This window comes from Rhinopithecus roxellana, chromosome 10 (genome assembly GCF_007565055.1).
Source record: "Rhinopithecus roxellana isolate Shanxi Qingling chromosome 10, ASM756505v1, whole genome shotgun sequence".
Taxonomy (NCBI): domain Eukaryota; kingdom Metazoa; phylum Chordata; class Mammalia; order Primates; family Cercopithecidae; genus Rhinopithecus; species Rhinopithecus roxellana.
The window spans coordinates 114,258,905-114,275,221 of record NC_044558.1 but is presented as its reverse complement, the minus strand read 5'-3'; the positions used below and the strand labels follow the sequence as shown (position 1 = coordinate 114,275,221).

General features: G+C 36.5%; 1 protein-coding gene across 2 annotated transcripts in view; it reads left to right on the top strand.

Moving 5' to 3' along the window:
• The window catches only part of KITLG (KIT ligand), an 86,361-nt gene that overhangs the window by 46,379 nt on the left and 23,665 nt on the right, over window positions 1–16,317 (top strand). For both annotated transcript variants that reach the window (XM_010363195.2, XM_010363194.2), the window contains exon 3: window positions 3,256–3,318. In XM_010363195.2, coding sequence (XP_010361497.1) covers window positions 3,256–3,318 — 63 coding nt within the window. The remainder of the gene's footprint in view (window positions 1–3,255; window positions 3,319–16,317) is intronic.

Below are 16,317 nucleotides of genomic sequence, written 5' to 3'. Positions count from 1 at the left end.
TTTATTTTACATTTCAGATTAGAGATGCTCAACCTGTATAAATGCTTAGAAAGTAATATTAATACAATAATTTATTAAGTGACCACAAATATCTACAACTTGACTTTCTAAGTTCTCTTCCAAATGCAATTAGAAAGAAACCAATGAAAACCAAGAAAGTAATAACGGGGATACAGCGCTATAGGTAGGTGTGCTGAGCCCCAGCACAGAAAGCCAGGGTTTGCATCCTACCTGCACCAGTTACTCCTAATGCCTGCGACCTTGGGGATACCAGTTAACCTGAGTTTCTATGACCTCATTTGTAAAATAAGCTTAATATGATCTCTCATGGGGTTGTGGTAAAGATTGTATATGAAAACTTATTTTAAATTATAAAGCACGTTTCAAAAACAGTATTATTTTTCAATCTCACCAGAAACTGAATATCAGCAAATCAGCTTAACAAAGAAATTACTTTATTATTATACACTGTCCCACCGCCAGTGGTAGAGTATAGATTCCAGTGTTTTTGTCAGGGAACTTCCTATAAGCCTTATTTGAACCAATATTTGTATATAAATTATTCATGAAATGGAATTGGTCAGCATACTCTTTACATTTTCTTTGGTTTTTAGACATATACTCCGATCCCACACTTTCTAAATACTAATCTAGTTGGTTGTATTTTTGTATTTTTAAAATAATATAAATTATGCTTAAGAAAGGGCTGGATTTTCAAGCAGCTTGTGTTCAGAATACCTGCCACTTCTTGCTGCACTTTTCTGTGTGGAATGCCTTTAATTTACCTGGTTTATTCAAGATAAGATAGAATATTGCTGCTCAGTTGTTGCTTTCACACTTGCAACAGGTCTGATTTGTCCTTGTCACTAGGGTTTACATAAAATGACTAGACCCGTTTGCTTTTCAAAGATGAGGATGAAGATTAAGAAGAGAAAAGAAATTATGGAAGCCTGGTGGAAAGTTTGAGAGGAAGAAAGTTAAGTGTAAAGAATGAGGGAGTTAACTCCAAAAATAAATGAAAAAAAAAAAAAATGCCATCGTGTCTGGCAGCTCAGATGTGTTTTTGATTAGCAGCAATGGAATGGACTCAGTGGCTCATGCCTGTAATGCCAGCATTTTGGGAGGCCCAGACAGGCAGATCACTTGAGGCCAGGAGTTTGAGAACAGACTGGCCAACATAGCAAAACCCCTTCTCTGCTAAAAATACAAAAATCAGCCAGGTGTAGTGGTGCGTGCCTGTAATCCCAGAGGCTGACACATGGGAGGATTCCTTAAGCCCAGGAGGTAGAGGTTGCAGTGAGCCAAGATCGTGCTACTGCACTCCAGCCTAGGTGACAGAGTGAGACCTTGTCCCCCAAAAAAGAATAAAAAAAGCAGCACAGATTCTAGTATTTGATTTAGGGTGGCATGAAGAGAGTTGATGGTGAAGATTCACAAGTGGAAAATACTCAGAACAAGTGTCTAGAGGGTGTAGAGTGTGAACATATGTAGTGGAGCTGAGACAAGGAAGGCTCTGCTCTCAGGGGACCTGAGTTCTAGTCTAGACTTAACATGTGATGGCTGTGTGACTTTAGTCAAGGCACTTGACCTCTTCCAGCCTCAGTTTCTTCATCTGTTAAATAGAGATAATATGTCAGAGCGATCTGAGGATAAATTGTAATAATGTAGCCTAAGCCCATAGTGAGCACAGTGCCTGGCACATAGTAAATATTTGATAAGTGTTAGACACTGTTACTATTTTATGATTATGTGAACTTAGGGAAGAGGAACCATACCAAGTGCCTGAGTTCAGAGCTGAAATGAGTGTAGGGTAGCATTACTGGAAGTAGGATGGTAGTAAGCACGATGAGATCAGTTACTGCCTTAACTCCCATCTGACTACTTATGCCCATGCCTAAATTCATTTATCAATAAATTGTTCTCAGATCTAGAAGCTATTGACAAGATCAAGCAGAATAATACAGAAAATGTTATGGTAAACTTGTGTGAGATGACCTAGTCTAGCAAACATGAATATGATCTTAGCTTTCTGTAAGGAAGATAAAGTTTTTAGAGACAAGATGAAGGAAAGAATAAGTCTACAAAGCAAGACAGACCCTTGATGATGTAATGGTGCAAAACTACTTTTGAACATATGTTATCTTTATACCCAATGGGCTCAGTCAGTTGTTGGCTAAATTATTCATCTGGGAATTTTAATGGTGATATAAGAGAAGGGTGGGGACAGCAAAGTTAGTACAATGTGTAGGAAGGAAGAGAAGCTAGAACTCTGTAACTTACTAGGGTTATATGCCTCCAAAGTCAGTTGCCAATATAGTTCTCAGTAAAGAACATGGATTGAGTGTTTATAATGTGTTTGGCACATTCATCTATCTTAATTCTAAATGACCATTTGACATAGGTATCTTGATCTTTATTTTATAAATGAGAGGAACCAACGTACAGAGTTTAGATTTGTCCCAGATTCCCTTGTCCCAAATCTATTGCTTATTCACTTATGCCAGAATGACTGATGTAAATAAGTCAGACATTGTTTAAAGCCTTCAAAAGAACCTAGGCAAATATTTGAGACTTCTCAAATGTTCAGCCCAAGACAAGAGAATTAAGTTACATCACAAACTGAGTCTTTCTAAATTATTTGTTGTAAAGCATTTGCATCTTTTAAGTAGCATTGTTCTTTTGAAGTTTCACTGGTCATTTTTTAGGTTCAACATAAAATAGTAGTTCTACGTCCAATTTGACGCACATTGGAATCACCTGGAGGACTTGTTAGGTAAGATTCTGTAGGTCTGGCATGGCCTGAGAATTTGCATTTCTGACAGGTTCCCTATTGCTGGCATGTCACTTTGAAGTCCACATTTTGAGAACCACTGACATAAAAAGCATATATTTTATGATTAATTCTGTGGAGGAACAAGTAGGAAAATAGTCCTGGAGGGGAATTCCAAGATCACAGGTGAAGCTGAAATTCAGATCATGTTTCCAAAACTCAGTAAGTTATACCTAGACAGCCATAACTGAATTTGGAGTCCAAAAAATTAGCATTATCACTTTTTTATTTTGAAGGGTGTCTTTCATTACAGAGAGAAATCAAGGATTAAAAATCAATATACATGTAAATATTGAAATTCATTGGTAACTTTAAAAAGCACAACAGTTGTGTATGCTTTTCTCCAAAGCACTACAAATATGATTAATTAATGTATAAGAATTTTCTTATGGAATTCTTTTTTTTTTTTTTTTTTGTCTCTGTAGGTGGCAAATCTTCCGAAAGACTATATGATAACTCTCAAATATGTCCCCGGGATGGATGTTTTGGTATGTAAACTACATTTCTCAGTTTCAATTTAGTAGCTCATAGAAGAATTATGCAAAACTACTTTTGAACATATGTTATCTTAATACCCAATGGGCTCAGTCAGTTGTTGGCTAAATTTTTCATCTGGGATGAATAAAGAAGAAATGGGATAATTCATATTGAGATAGTACACTAGCTGCTATGCATGCTATGTAGGAGCTTGCTTATTGTCAGGATTTGAAGAATTTATCTTTGGAATTTGACTTGCAGGGGTTCCCGCCACCCCCCCCCCCCCCCGCCACTTAAGCAACTGTTAAACTTTATCAGTGATCATTTCAGCACATATGTCCTAAACCTGTATAGTTGTTCTTCACTATCCTTAGGGGATTGGTTCCAGGACACCTTCCAACCCTCCATCCTCCCCACTCACTCCACCGTCAGGATACCAAAATCCTAGGATGCTCAAGTCCTTTCTATGAAATGACATAGTATTTGCATATAACCTATACACATTCTTCTGTATACTTTATTTTCAAATTTTTATTTTTCACCATGGAAGGCACACTGGAACTCCCATGTGCTTTAAATGAGTTCTAAATTAATTCCAATACCTAATATAATGCATATATTGCATAAATAATTGTTATACTCTGCTTTTAAAATTTGTTTTATGTTTTCTTGTTGTTTGAATATTTTCCATCTTCGGTTGGTTGAATCCATGGATACAGAGGGCCATCTGTACTTCCAAAGTAAATATAATTATCTTCTATAGGCCTAGCCACAGATTTTCTCATTTTCCTTAAGCCTCCCCCCAAAAAGGACTTGAGTGTAAGTTTATGTAAATTCTTTTTCATAGCTGACCTATCTCACTTTTTTAATTTGAAAACGTGAAATATTTTATCTCTGAATTTACTAGCAGTGCAATAGATTCTTAGAACCTTACAACAAGTATATGTGTTTACTATTACAAATACTACTCTATTGCTAAAACCAGAAAATTTTAATGATTTTTCTTGTTACACAGTATCAGAATTCATACATTAAGAAATATTTCAAGCATAGAGAATAATGTAATATCTGTATACCCATCACAGAGTTTATCAAACCTTACCATTGTGCAATATTTGCTTCAAATGTATTTTTTAATAATGAAACATTACAAATGTAACTAATGCCCTGTGTATGTTCCTTCTCTATCTTCATTAATCCCCACTTTGTCTCTTAGTGGTAACACGTATTCTGAACTGGACTTTTTCATTCCAATGTGTGCTTTCAGGGCTTGTAATGTGGACAGCATTCCCTGCTGTTATGTAGAGCAGGAGAAGCATTCTCTTATATGTTTACTGCAGTGTATGCACCCATACATAAGACATGGAACTTTTTGAATACTTAGTAATTTTATGTTAATCTTCCATACTTTGAAGTTTGCTTATATCTTTCAACATGCTTTGACAAGTTGTTTTATGTTGACTCATTTCAACTACTGCACTGTGTTTGTTGAGTAAATTTAAAACCATTTGAGTTACTCTTTTCTCTACAGCTCTCATCTTTCCGTAATCTACCAAAACTTATTATATACATCTACTTTGTGCAAGTTGTTTTAGGTTTTGACCAATTTTTGTGGATCAGTCCATCAAAGTTGTTACCAATTTAAGCATATCATTATGTGCCTGTGCTTAAAATGCATTTCAAAGACTACAAGGCTGTCATTTCAAGAGAATGTCAAAGCTACATTTCTTTTTATTCATAAGCATTTTAGCATGAACTACCTAAAGTTTTTTTAGAACTCCTTAGGACATGTATCTTCATGTTGAACCATTTATCCTCAAGCCTAGGTCAATGTCTATCCTGTTGAGTTAGGGGGAGTTCTCTGGAAATAGAAATGGAAAATTATTAGCAGCCTGGAAGTTAATTAATTTTATTATTTGATTACTTAGTCGGCAAGTATTTAGTCAGGAAAAACTAAACAGGAGCCAGCACTTTACCAGACACTTTAAGAAACAAACACACATCAATTAGGCGATGATCTTATGTTCAAAAAGTTTAGTAATTGGGAAGGCAGGAAGGGGGTATTATGTGGCATTTTTATAAATCTTTTCCATTTGCAAAATGATTTCACATATTAATTTTCTTGGCTGAGTAGAAAAACTCTGAGGAAGATATGATTCCTATTTTACAAATGATATATTGAGCTTTACAGCTCAAAAGTATTTTGCCCAAGGTTATACAATTAGAAAGTGACAAGAATCTTAAAAAGAAACCCCTAGGTTAACCCTGGGTTACAGAAAGTGAGAATCTAAATAATTACAATACTTAGGGAAAGTGTTTGAAGGGAAGCCTCTGGTAATAAAGACCCACCCCAGATCCTTCCTGACTGCAGCAGCATTTAGGATTGTGATTGCCAAGCACTCAAAGATAATCTGCTGCTCTTTGAAAAACAAATGTTAAACTGAAAACAACTAAATAGAATATTTTGTGCTAGTATAATCATAGAATGTGCTAAATCATAGATTTCAATGTCAGCTAGTGATAGCAAGAGCCAAACTTGTGAAAATAAAGCTGATTCACTGCCACATATTTTGTGCTTGTTTCTGTAATTGAGAAAAGCCTGCTATTATTTGATTCTGGCATGCCGTCCTGGCACAACTGGAGAAACACTGTTCTTCTTGGCCACCACTGTGGGCAAGAAAAACAAGGCCATGCTTAGCGCATTGGGCAGAACCAGGGGTCTCACCCTTTGTTTTACCTTCATTTTGAAATGTTCGTTTCTGCCAAGACCAGAGGAGTTTCCCAGTGGGGAGGCCTCTGATTATTTGCGAGTGGTCAGAGTCCCAGCTGCCTTATCTTTTGTCTTTAAACAATAGAGGGTGGAGTGGGAATGGGTGCCAAAAAGATTCTCTTGGGCCAAAGCAATAAAATTCTGCCAATGGGCACTGGGCAGAAGAAAGCTCTAGAATAGAATATACTTTTATTTTTATTTTTATTTTGCTTTTGTTTAAAAAAAAATAGCTGCCGGGCGCGGTGGCTCAAGCCTGTAATCCCAGCACTTTGGGAGGCCGAGACGGGCGGATCACGAGGTCAGGAGATCGAGACCATCCTGGCTAACACGGTGAAACCCCGTCTCTACCAAAAAATACAAAAAACTAGCCGGGCGTGGTGGCGGACGCCTGTAGTCCCAGCTACTAGGGAGGCTGAGGCAGGAGAATGGCGTAAACCCGGGAGGCGGAGCTTGCAGTGAGCTGAGATCCGGCCACTGCACTCCAGCCTGGGCGACAGAGCGAGACTCCGTCTCAAAAAAAAAAAAAAAAAAAAAAAAAAAAAAAAAAAAAAAAAAAAAAAAAAAAAAAAAAAATAGCTAAACTCTCCTGGAAAAGGGAGTTCACTTTTCCAAGGTCCTTCTTAGAAAATTGCCTAGCAGATTTCTCTCTCACAAATAGCAGGTTGTTATCAGCCACTTAGTGTTTAAATCTAACGGTAATCACCAATGTTATTTTAAACTCTTTGAAACTATTATATTGCTGGACTGTTAAAATTTCCTTTAACTTCCTAACCTTCAAGAATACATAGATATTTCTGGTCTTTTACATTTACTAGTAATGTTATCATAAAAACATTACTTTCTCAGTCTATTACATACAAACTTCAGAATTGTATATATTTATGGGTGCACATGATATTTTGATACAAGCATAGAGTGTGTAATGATCAAATCAGAGTAACTGGAATATTCATCAGCTCAACTTTATCATTTCGTTGTGTTAGGAACATTCCAATTCCACTCTTTAAGTTATTTTGAAACAGACATTTTTATTACTGTGTCACCTATTTTGCTACCCGAATGCTATATCTTATTCATTCTTCAATTTTTACTTAAAGTGTATATTCATCAGTTTTCTTTTAGTTTTTTATTTGCAAATAATTTTAAATTTACAAAAAAGTTGCAAGAATATTTAAAGAACACCCCTGTGTCCTTTAATCCAGATTTACCAATTTCACCTATTTTTAACATTCTGCCTCATTTGCTTTATCAGTTGCTTTCTTTCTATGTATACATGTGTGTTTTATTATGTTTCTGAACTTCTTAAATAAGTTGTATACTGACGTATACATGGCCATTTACTCTTAAATACTTCAGTGTATATTTCCTATGTAAGGGATGTTTTCTTACCTAAACACAGTACATTTGCAACTTCAATAAATTTTACAATAATTATAGTACTTAAATCTAGGTCTGTATTTCAATTTAGCCTTTTTTTTTTTTTTTTTTTTTCATTTCTTTTCCTTCAGTATAAGATCCTATTTAGGATCGTAATTTTCATTTTGATACCATGTAAATGATGACTTCCAAAGATGCCTTGTTTGGGGAATATATTACCTGATATGGCAAAAAGGACTTTGCAGATATAATTAAATTAAGGATTTATAGCTGGAAAAGTTATTTTAGATTATCTGGGTGGTCCCACTCTGATTTACATGAGTACTTATAAAAGGGAGGCAAGAGTTTCAGAGCCAGAGAGGGAGATTTGAAAATATTACACTGCTGGCTTCAAAGATGGACGAGGGATTCACAAGTCAAGGAATGCATGTGGCCTCTGGAAGCTGGAAAAGGCAAAGAAAATGATTTTTCCTTTAGAGCATCCAAAAGAAACACAGCCCTAATGAACACCTTGATATTAGCCTATTCAAACCTATTTTAAACTTCTAACCTCCAGAACTGTAAAATAACAAATTTGTGCTGCTTTAAGCCACCAAGTTTGTAGTACTTTGTTATAGCAGCAATGAGAAGCTACTACATCCTGTCTCTCTAGTCTCCTTTAAGAGTTCCTCAGGCTTTCTTTGTCTTTATGGCACAGATATTTTTCAATGAAACAATCCTCCCCTTTAAGAAAAGTGTTTCTCTTTGCAACATTTGATTGATGTTTCTTAATGCTTCTGTGGCGCTTATGCAATTCAAGTGACGGCACTACATAAGTGATGATTTGTGCTCAGGTTACCACATCCAGAGGCACACAAAGTCCATCATTCACAATTTTGGAGAGACACTTTAAGGCCATGTAAGCAATCCTTCTCCTTATCAAAGTTTCTCCCACAGATTTAGCATCTATTGATTATACTTACCTGAACCAATCTTTGCTATCATTGTCAGTTTTTCATTCAGAGTTTTTAAAGGCACAGCTAAGTGTGGAAGAGATTGGCAGTATGTGATGCTACTCTAACAGTAAGCCTTCCAGCCTTCTTCCCTCTTCAGTACCCTTCCTCAGGTATGCACAATTTCACTTCTTGGCTATTCTCATCTTCTTTTACCTGGCCCTGTTACTTACCTCTGGGCTCTTTCCATTTTCTTTGATACCTCAGGATTTATTATTTGATGTTTTGGTTCTTCCTGAATAGACAGAGTGATTTAAAAAGAAATACATCCAATCATTTCGTTCCTCCTTCTTTATATTCATTGAGTGGCTTTTTGTTGCTCTTAGGAAACGGGAAAAGGAGCTACTTCAACAAGGCCTCCAAGACTATAGTGATCTAGCTGGGCAAGGTGACTCACGCCTGTAATCCCAGAATTTGGGGAGGTCAAGACAGGGTGGATCATGAGGTCAGGGGATTGAGACCATCCTGGCTATATTAGCCGGGAGTGGTGGTAGTCACCTGTAGTCCCAGCTACTCAGGAGGCTGAGGCGGGAGAATGGCGTGAACCTGGGAGGCAGAGCTTGCAGTGAGCCGAGATCGGGCCACTGCATTCCCGCCTGGGCGACAGAGCAAGACTCCATCTAAAAAAAAAAAAAAAGACTATACTGATCTGGCACCTTACCTTTCCATATCCTTTTTCTTCCTTTATCATTACGGGTTCCTTGCTGCCACATATCTTCTTGCCTGGCTTTCTCTGTACCTGGAATCCTGATTGTAATCTTTTGTCTAGGTAACACCTGATTCTTTTAGATTTCAGTTTTGATTTTTGATGAAACCAAATTGTTCTATTGGAAACTATTCATAGCACTCCTCAGAATAGCAGTTTTGGATGTATTTGTGGGAAGATTTAATGGATAATCTTCCACCAACCTGTAAACTTCACGAAGGTAGGAAATATATTCTTTTTGCTCTGCATTAGATTCTCAGTGCCTCATGGATGCTCATAGGCATTTAATGAATATTTGCTGAAAGAAAGTGAAGAAAGGAAAGAAGAAGAAAAGTTCCCTAGTATATAATCATTTATAATTTTCTTGAGGCACAGATTTGAACTGAGTATAGTTCACAAGGTTATGATGATGTGGTGAGTGCCTATAACTCATCACACAGTTTCTGTACTACAACATTATCTTCTTTTATATGAGTGTGCATTTTTTGAAAGATTTTAGGTATAAGAATTGTATTATGCAATTTTGGGGAATCACAGCTTCTTTAAGCCTTCTGTTCTACTGCTTTAATTGGTCATTTTTGTATTCAAGAACCTGCTTACTGTTCCCGTTTACTAAAGCTGAGAGCCAAATTCCTGAACCTGATGTTCATGACTCTTCGTAATCCTGCCCTACCCTAACCAGCTCATCTGAATACCCATTATTCCCCAACACAAACTTCCAACCTCAGCCACATGCATTACGGCCTCCTAAAATCACTGTGCTTGTTCTCAGGATGCCCTTTCTTCTCCCATCCACTTACCCAAATTCTACCCACAGAATCATGCAGTATCTTGGGGCTTAAACCATCTTAGTGGTCATCTCCTCCAAGGCCAGTTTAAGATTTCTCTTTCACACAAGGTCATTTTCTGCTCTTTCAGACCACATTTTCTCTCCCCTGTATCATTTGATCAGGTAAAATTGGCATCACATCTACTCTGTGCTGAGTGTTTTGCTTGATGCTGGGGCTTGGTGGTCAGCAACACTAACATTGCACCTGCTACGTGGTCCCTGTCTTATAGTTTATTATCTTGTGACTTCTATGGAATTTGTCCAGAAGCTATTCATCTTGGGTACATGATCATATATTGCTTACATAGAACTTAATATTTTAAGTGTTATATAATTGTCTCAAAGTATTATTGTGAGAAATAATTAAAATACAAAAAATATGAGTTGTGGTGTGCATATAATAATTGTCAGATACCATCATTATTATTTTGTTGTTGTGTTCTCTTTTTACTATATTTTGAATATCTATGGAGCAAGGTTGAAATCTTTTACTCCTGTGTATCTCTTCACCATTCTTTAGACAATCCAATGCATATAGTTGCTCCTCAAAAAATAGTTATGAATAAACATTTAACTCTCGGCAAAAATGCTAGTTTTCCAAATCTTGAAGGAGCCCATCTTATTAGTTTAGACTCCTGTGGTTTTCACTAATAGTAAAAGTCCCATTATAAGGACAGTAAAGAATAGCATGTCACCTAGGGGCATGGATGCAACAGGCCTCATGAAAAGACTGGAACCAGGATTGGGAACTATGAGTTTTTCCTTCTCCATCTCTGAACCTCTGTGTCTCTGCCTCATTCTTTTTGTGCAGAGTTTTTTCTCCTTTGTTCCAATCACTTGGTAGAATGTAACTACCCAAGAGCTGCCAGATTTACATATTCCAATTTCAGCCCTACTCAGAGACTAATTATCAGTTTCTAATGATCAATACCAATTTTGGGGAGGAACTTTCTGATTGGTCCATCCAAGACAGTTGTCTACCATCCTCCCATCAACTGTGGCTACAGGGAAAGTTCACTGTTTGTAAGCATGGATTCTGAGGCTCTACTCCTATGATGTGGCATTCTCCCTATGAAAATAGACATCAGCCAAATAGACACTTGTACTCAACTATTTATCTACCTCGATCTTCCATGTAATAAGAAAGTATTTATTTAAAAGGAATAAGCATAAAATGTTAATTGAATGAATAAAATATGACATTAAATGCTATTTTAAGTAGTTCTTTTGTATATTCTACTACAGTACAGGAGGCCCTCTTCCTAAGAAGTGATTATATTAAGATACTGTTCAGATTATCTAGGCCATTATTGTCTGATAGAAATACAATGGAAGCCACATTCATAATCTTAATTGTCTGGTAGCCACACTAAAAAAGTAAATAAATAAAAATGAGCAGCTGAAATTAAGTATAATGAAATGTATTTAGCCCCATGAATCTGAAATATTGTCATTTCACTTTAAAATCAATATAAAAATTATTAATGGAATGTTTTATATTTTTCATATTATTCAAAATCCACAGTGTGTTTTGCACTGGCAACATATTATAGTTCATATACTAAATTTTCATTAGAAATAGCTATTCCATATTTAGATTTTTTTAAATAAAATTTACCATTGAAAAGATAGTCACATTTCTGTTTTTTCCAAACATACTTAAAAGTTTTCCAGCCTCTAAATAGGGTGATATTATTGACTTTTCAATTTAAAGAAATTATAGTTAAGTAAAATGAAAATTTTAGCTCTGCAGTCACATTCGATGCATTTTGAGTGAGAGGAGCTGTAGATGGATAGTTGGATTCCCATATTGGCCAGCACCAATTAGACAGGCCCCTTTGTTCTACAGATGGAGAAACTGAAGTCCTGAATAGGTTACATGACTTTCCTGAAATCACAAAGTGAATTGACAGAGTTGGGACTAAAACTGGGCCTCTGGTTCATCGTTGCTGCCCTCAATCCCCAATCCCTGTGCTGTTCCTTCACTTTTCTATTTTAGGTCTGGCCTAGGGGCCATTTATAGGTCTGCCCTGGGAAATAACAGGTATTTAGAGTGCTTTGGTTTATTTCCATCTTAATCAGATTGAGGTTTTTACGTCACTTTAATTCAAACAGGATGCCTAAAGTGAACACTGAAGACCCAAATTAATTGTTTAGGGAGAGGACTAAAATAAATCATTACAAAACCCAGCTTATCCAAAGAGAAGTTAAGATTTCAGAGACTACACTGGCAACATGAACATGCAATATTTTGCAAAGTGCTTTTATAGGAAAGTTTTAAATTTGCCTGCCCATGGAATGTTTGAGAGTAGAATGTCAGCTTTCTAGCCACAATGATAAAAACCAAAAGAACAGTAAATAAAGTCTACAAATGGCAATTGTCAGGATTCCTCAGAGAAATTTACCTTCATTGGTATGACTCTGGATTAATTGAAATGAAACAGAAAGGACCATTTCTATTCCCAAGAGATTTCTTAATTGAGCCTAAGAATCATTGTGTCTGGTCCAGATGTGAGACCACATGAGTCTTATGAATTCAGCAGAAAAAAATACGTCAGTTTTATGTGCTTTCACTATTCTCATGGCTACTAGAACAAAATGAGTGATCTAGAGTCCTGGTTTCTCATGTTTCTGTGTAAATTTGTTATGTAACCTGGAACGAGACACTTCACTACTCTAGGCCTTGATTTTCCCACTTATGCAGTTGGTGAGACTGGTCCTCAGTATTCCTTCTAGGTCTGAAATTCTGGTGATTCTGGTGACATGGCTCTAAATTTTGATTACTCATCCCAGAAATAGATGCTGAAAGCACAAACAGAAAGGCATGCTTTGTGCCCTAGGCATGCTTATGTCTAATTCCAGCAAGACTGAAGTTTGACACAAATTAAAGAAAGTAAAACAAAAACAAACTGGGCAGTAATGCCGGTAATTAGATCAATCGGATTAGAAGGTTGGGTGAATACTCCTTGTAAATATTCTTAGAAACCTCATAGTTTATGAGCCAGGCTTTTCTCTCTGAGAATCGCTAATTGATATTTCACCAACTCCTGTGAAAAGAACGCTCTGGGTAGATACTAGCTTTAGGCCCTATAAGAAAGCACATAGATACCTCTCTATGAATAGCTACCAAATGGAAAGTAGTGTAAAGTGCATCAATGAAGAAGTGTTATAGTATGTTTTGTCTACTTTCAGCTTTTTATTCCATAAATCTTACTGTGACTGTTCTTAAAGACTGTCTTTGGGCGCGGTGGCTCACGCCTGTAATCCCAACACTTTGGGAGGCCGAGGTGAGTGGATCACCTGGGGTCAAGACTTCAAGATCAGCCTAGCCAACATTGTGAAATCCCATCTCTACTAAAAATACCAAAAGTTAGCTGGGTGTGATGGCGGGTACCTGTAATCCCAACTGCTCAGGAGGCTGAGGCAGGAGAATCGCTTGAACCCAGGAGGCGGAGGTTGCAGTGAACTGAAATCACGCCATTGCACTCCAGTCTGGGCGACAAGAGCAAGACTATGTCTCAGAAAAAAAAAAAAAAGACTGTCTGTGCATCTAATACCAATGCGGAATAATGTGTCAAATTATTTCACCTAATAAACCAACACAGCTTCCTGAATGAGGCAGGAGATGGAGAGGAGCAAGCATGCCAGAATTAGCAAGTCCCCAGGGTGATTTTAAAACACATGGTTTATTTCAGCCAGTTTCTCAAATTTACTGGTTCTGGAACTACAGAGATTCTGTGTCACATATTTTGTGGAATTAATATATTACCTTTTAAAAATGTATGCTTAGTTTTAGAATGTACATGCATTTCTGTTGTTGGTCTTTGGAAACAGTCATATTTCTTGTTATGTTTAGAATACTTTTAATTTTATTCATTTTAAATGATACATTTTATTTAATCATTTAGTGAGATCATTGATTTGGTGTTCATGGTACTTTAAAATTCCTAAGTAAGTTCACAGTTTTTAACTGAATTGTCAGTGGTAGTGACATGCTAGCAGCTCAAGCCTATTGATTCAATATCATTGAGTCAGTTTGGATTCTAGAATCATACATGTTATAAGTACACAGGGATAGAAAGCACATGTTTTTAGTAGTCCTAGCTAGCAGCTGCTATAATAAACCAAGAAAACATAATACAGAAGCTATCAAGAAAGGAGGTAAGAAATTGAGAGCGTGGAGTCAAGAAAAAAGTTTTTACACTCAAAGCAGAATCTATATATTTCTTCATTTGGAAACTACACTTACAGATGAATAAAGCATCAAATTACTGTACATGCACTTCAGGAATTTAAAAGCTATTATTTGTGTCACCTTTGACGTCCTGTATGACCGCCAATTTTCTTAATCCTTTATATTTTCCAGTGAAAGAGAAAACATTATATCCTACTTTCTTCTAATGAATATCATTGAGTAAATATTTATATAAAAATATTTAAGTTTAAAATGTCTCTGAAAAATAAGAAACAGTGATAAGTCGTTTATTAAGGCAAAGGAAAAAGTACATTTGTAAATTTGACAACCTTTAATCATTTCTTTCATAATCTTAATCTTGGAGGAATTGAAAAACAGAAAGACCTGCTGTCGCGTCACAAATGAAATACTTAGTTCAGTGTGTTTTATTCTCCTTGCAAACCATTGATGATATTTAATTAAAAATTACAAAACTGCTAGACATTCCAGTCAAAACTAGTTTCCTCTCTTACAAGCAGGCAGATCAAAACTGACATTTGATATTATTTGTTTACCTTCATTTTATCTTTGATAAACTCAAGAATCTTAAAAAGCCAGTATATACCTGGTTAAACAAATTACTGAAAAATAGAACTTTGAATTTATGATTCAGCCTTTTCCAAAGAAATAATAGCACAAGCAAAAATAAAAAATGAATGTGGCCGGGCGCGGTGGCTCAAGCCTGTATTCCCAGCACTTTGGGAGGCCGAGACGGGTGGATCACGAGGTCAGGAGATCGAGACCATCCTGGCTAACACGGTGAAACCCCGTCTCTACTAAAAATACAAAAAATTAGCTGGGCGAGGTGGCGGGCGCCTGTATTCCCAGCTACTCGGGAGGCTGAGGCAGGAGAATGGTGTAAACCCGGGAGGCGGAGCTTGCAGTGAGCCGAGATCGCGCCACTGTACTCCAGCCTGGGCGACAGAGCCAGACTCCGTCTCAAAAAAAAAAAAAAAAAAAAAAAAAAAAAAAATGAATGAAATGTTATTGCCAGGGTTTTAGAAATATACGATTTTTCAGCTGCGTAGGCACATAGTTTTTATCAACTATCAGCAAATTGTTCATGACTTTAGAAGGGCAAACATTAGAGTAGGATTAGATTGTGGAATTTCCATGGTTTAACTCTAAGAAAGCACAAGATTGGGGTTGGAAATTTTACTGGAAAGAGTTGTTTGTTTACACTGTTGATTTAGGTATGTGAAAATGGGAGGAGGTAGGTTAATAGCTAAATAGGAACTTAGAATGTAAACGTAGAGTTCAGTTGAAAACAGTGATCCACAGAAGTGGCAGTAAGTATCCCAGAATCCCCAGCTTAAAAATAAGAGACAAATCAACAAAATCTTCTCTACTTTAACCACACACACACACACAAAAGGCAAAATGAACAAAGTACCCATTCATATAAGACAACTACCACAGAAACTAAAGGAATGTCTTAATTCAAAACAAGGGCATTTCATTTTGGTTCTTACTTGCCAGAGATCCTAGGCAAGCATATTCATAAAGTGAGGAAATAGAGTCCTAAGAGATTAATATCTGGAATTTCATTGTTAGAAAAATTTGCACAATTTCAACGGAATGAACTGGTGAAAGCTACTCTATCACATAAATACTATTCAAATAGCATTTACAGTATATGCTGTGCTCCGTATCCTAGGAAATCTGTTCATTGTTGATAGGGCTCACTGTCTATAAGCAATTATCACTCTCTAAAAGGAGAGAAACTTGCAGAGCAATTCAGCATCCAAGGAAAGACTGACAGCTTTGAAAGAGACCTGATAATGATGCAAGTAGGAACTTGCTTGTGCTTGAAATAAGCATTGATTTAACAAAACAAAAACTCTATTCTGCACATACTTTGGAAACACATATTCTTTGAGAACTTGGTTATGATGAGTTGAAATAGCCACTCGAACTAAATTCCCATGTTGAGATTTGTTTATCCTTCTTATCTGAAGCCAGAGCCAACAATCCTAAAAGTTTTGAATGACATTTAATGGTTCCAGGAATTGGGGCTTACCTATCTGCAGATAAACCTGTTTCCTTTTTGGCTGTATTATATTAAGTAAAACTGTTCTGTTAAATGAATATAAAGTGCTCCC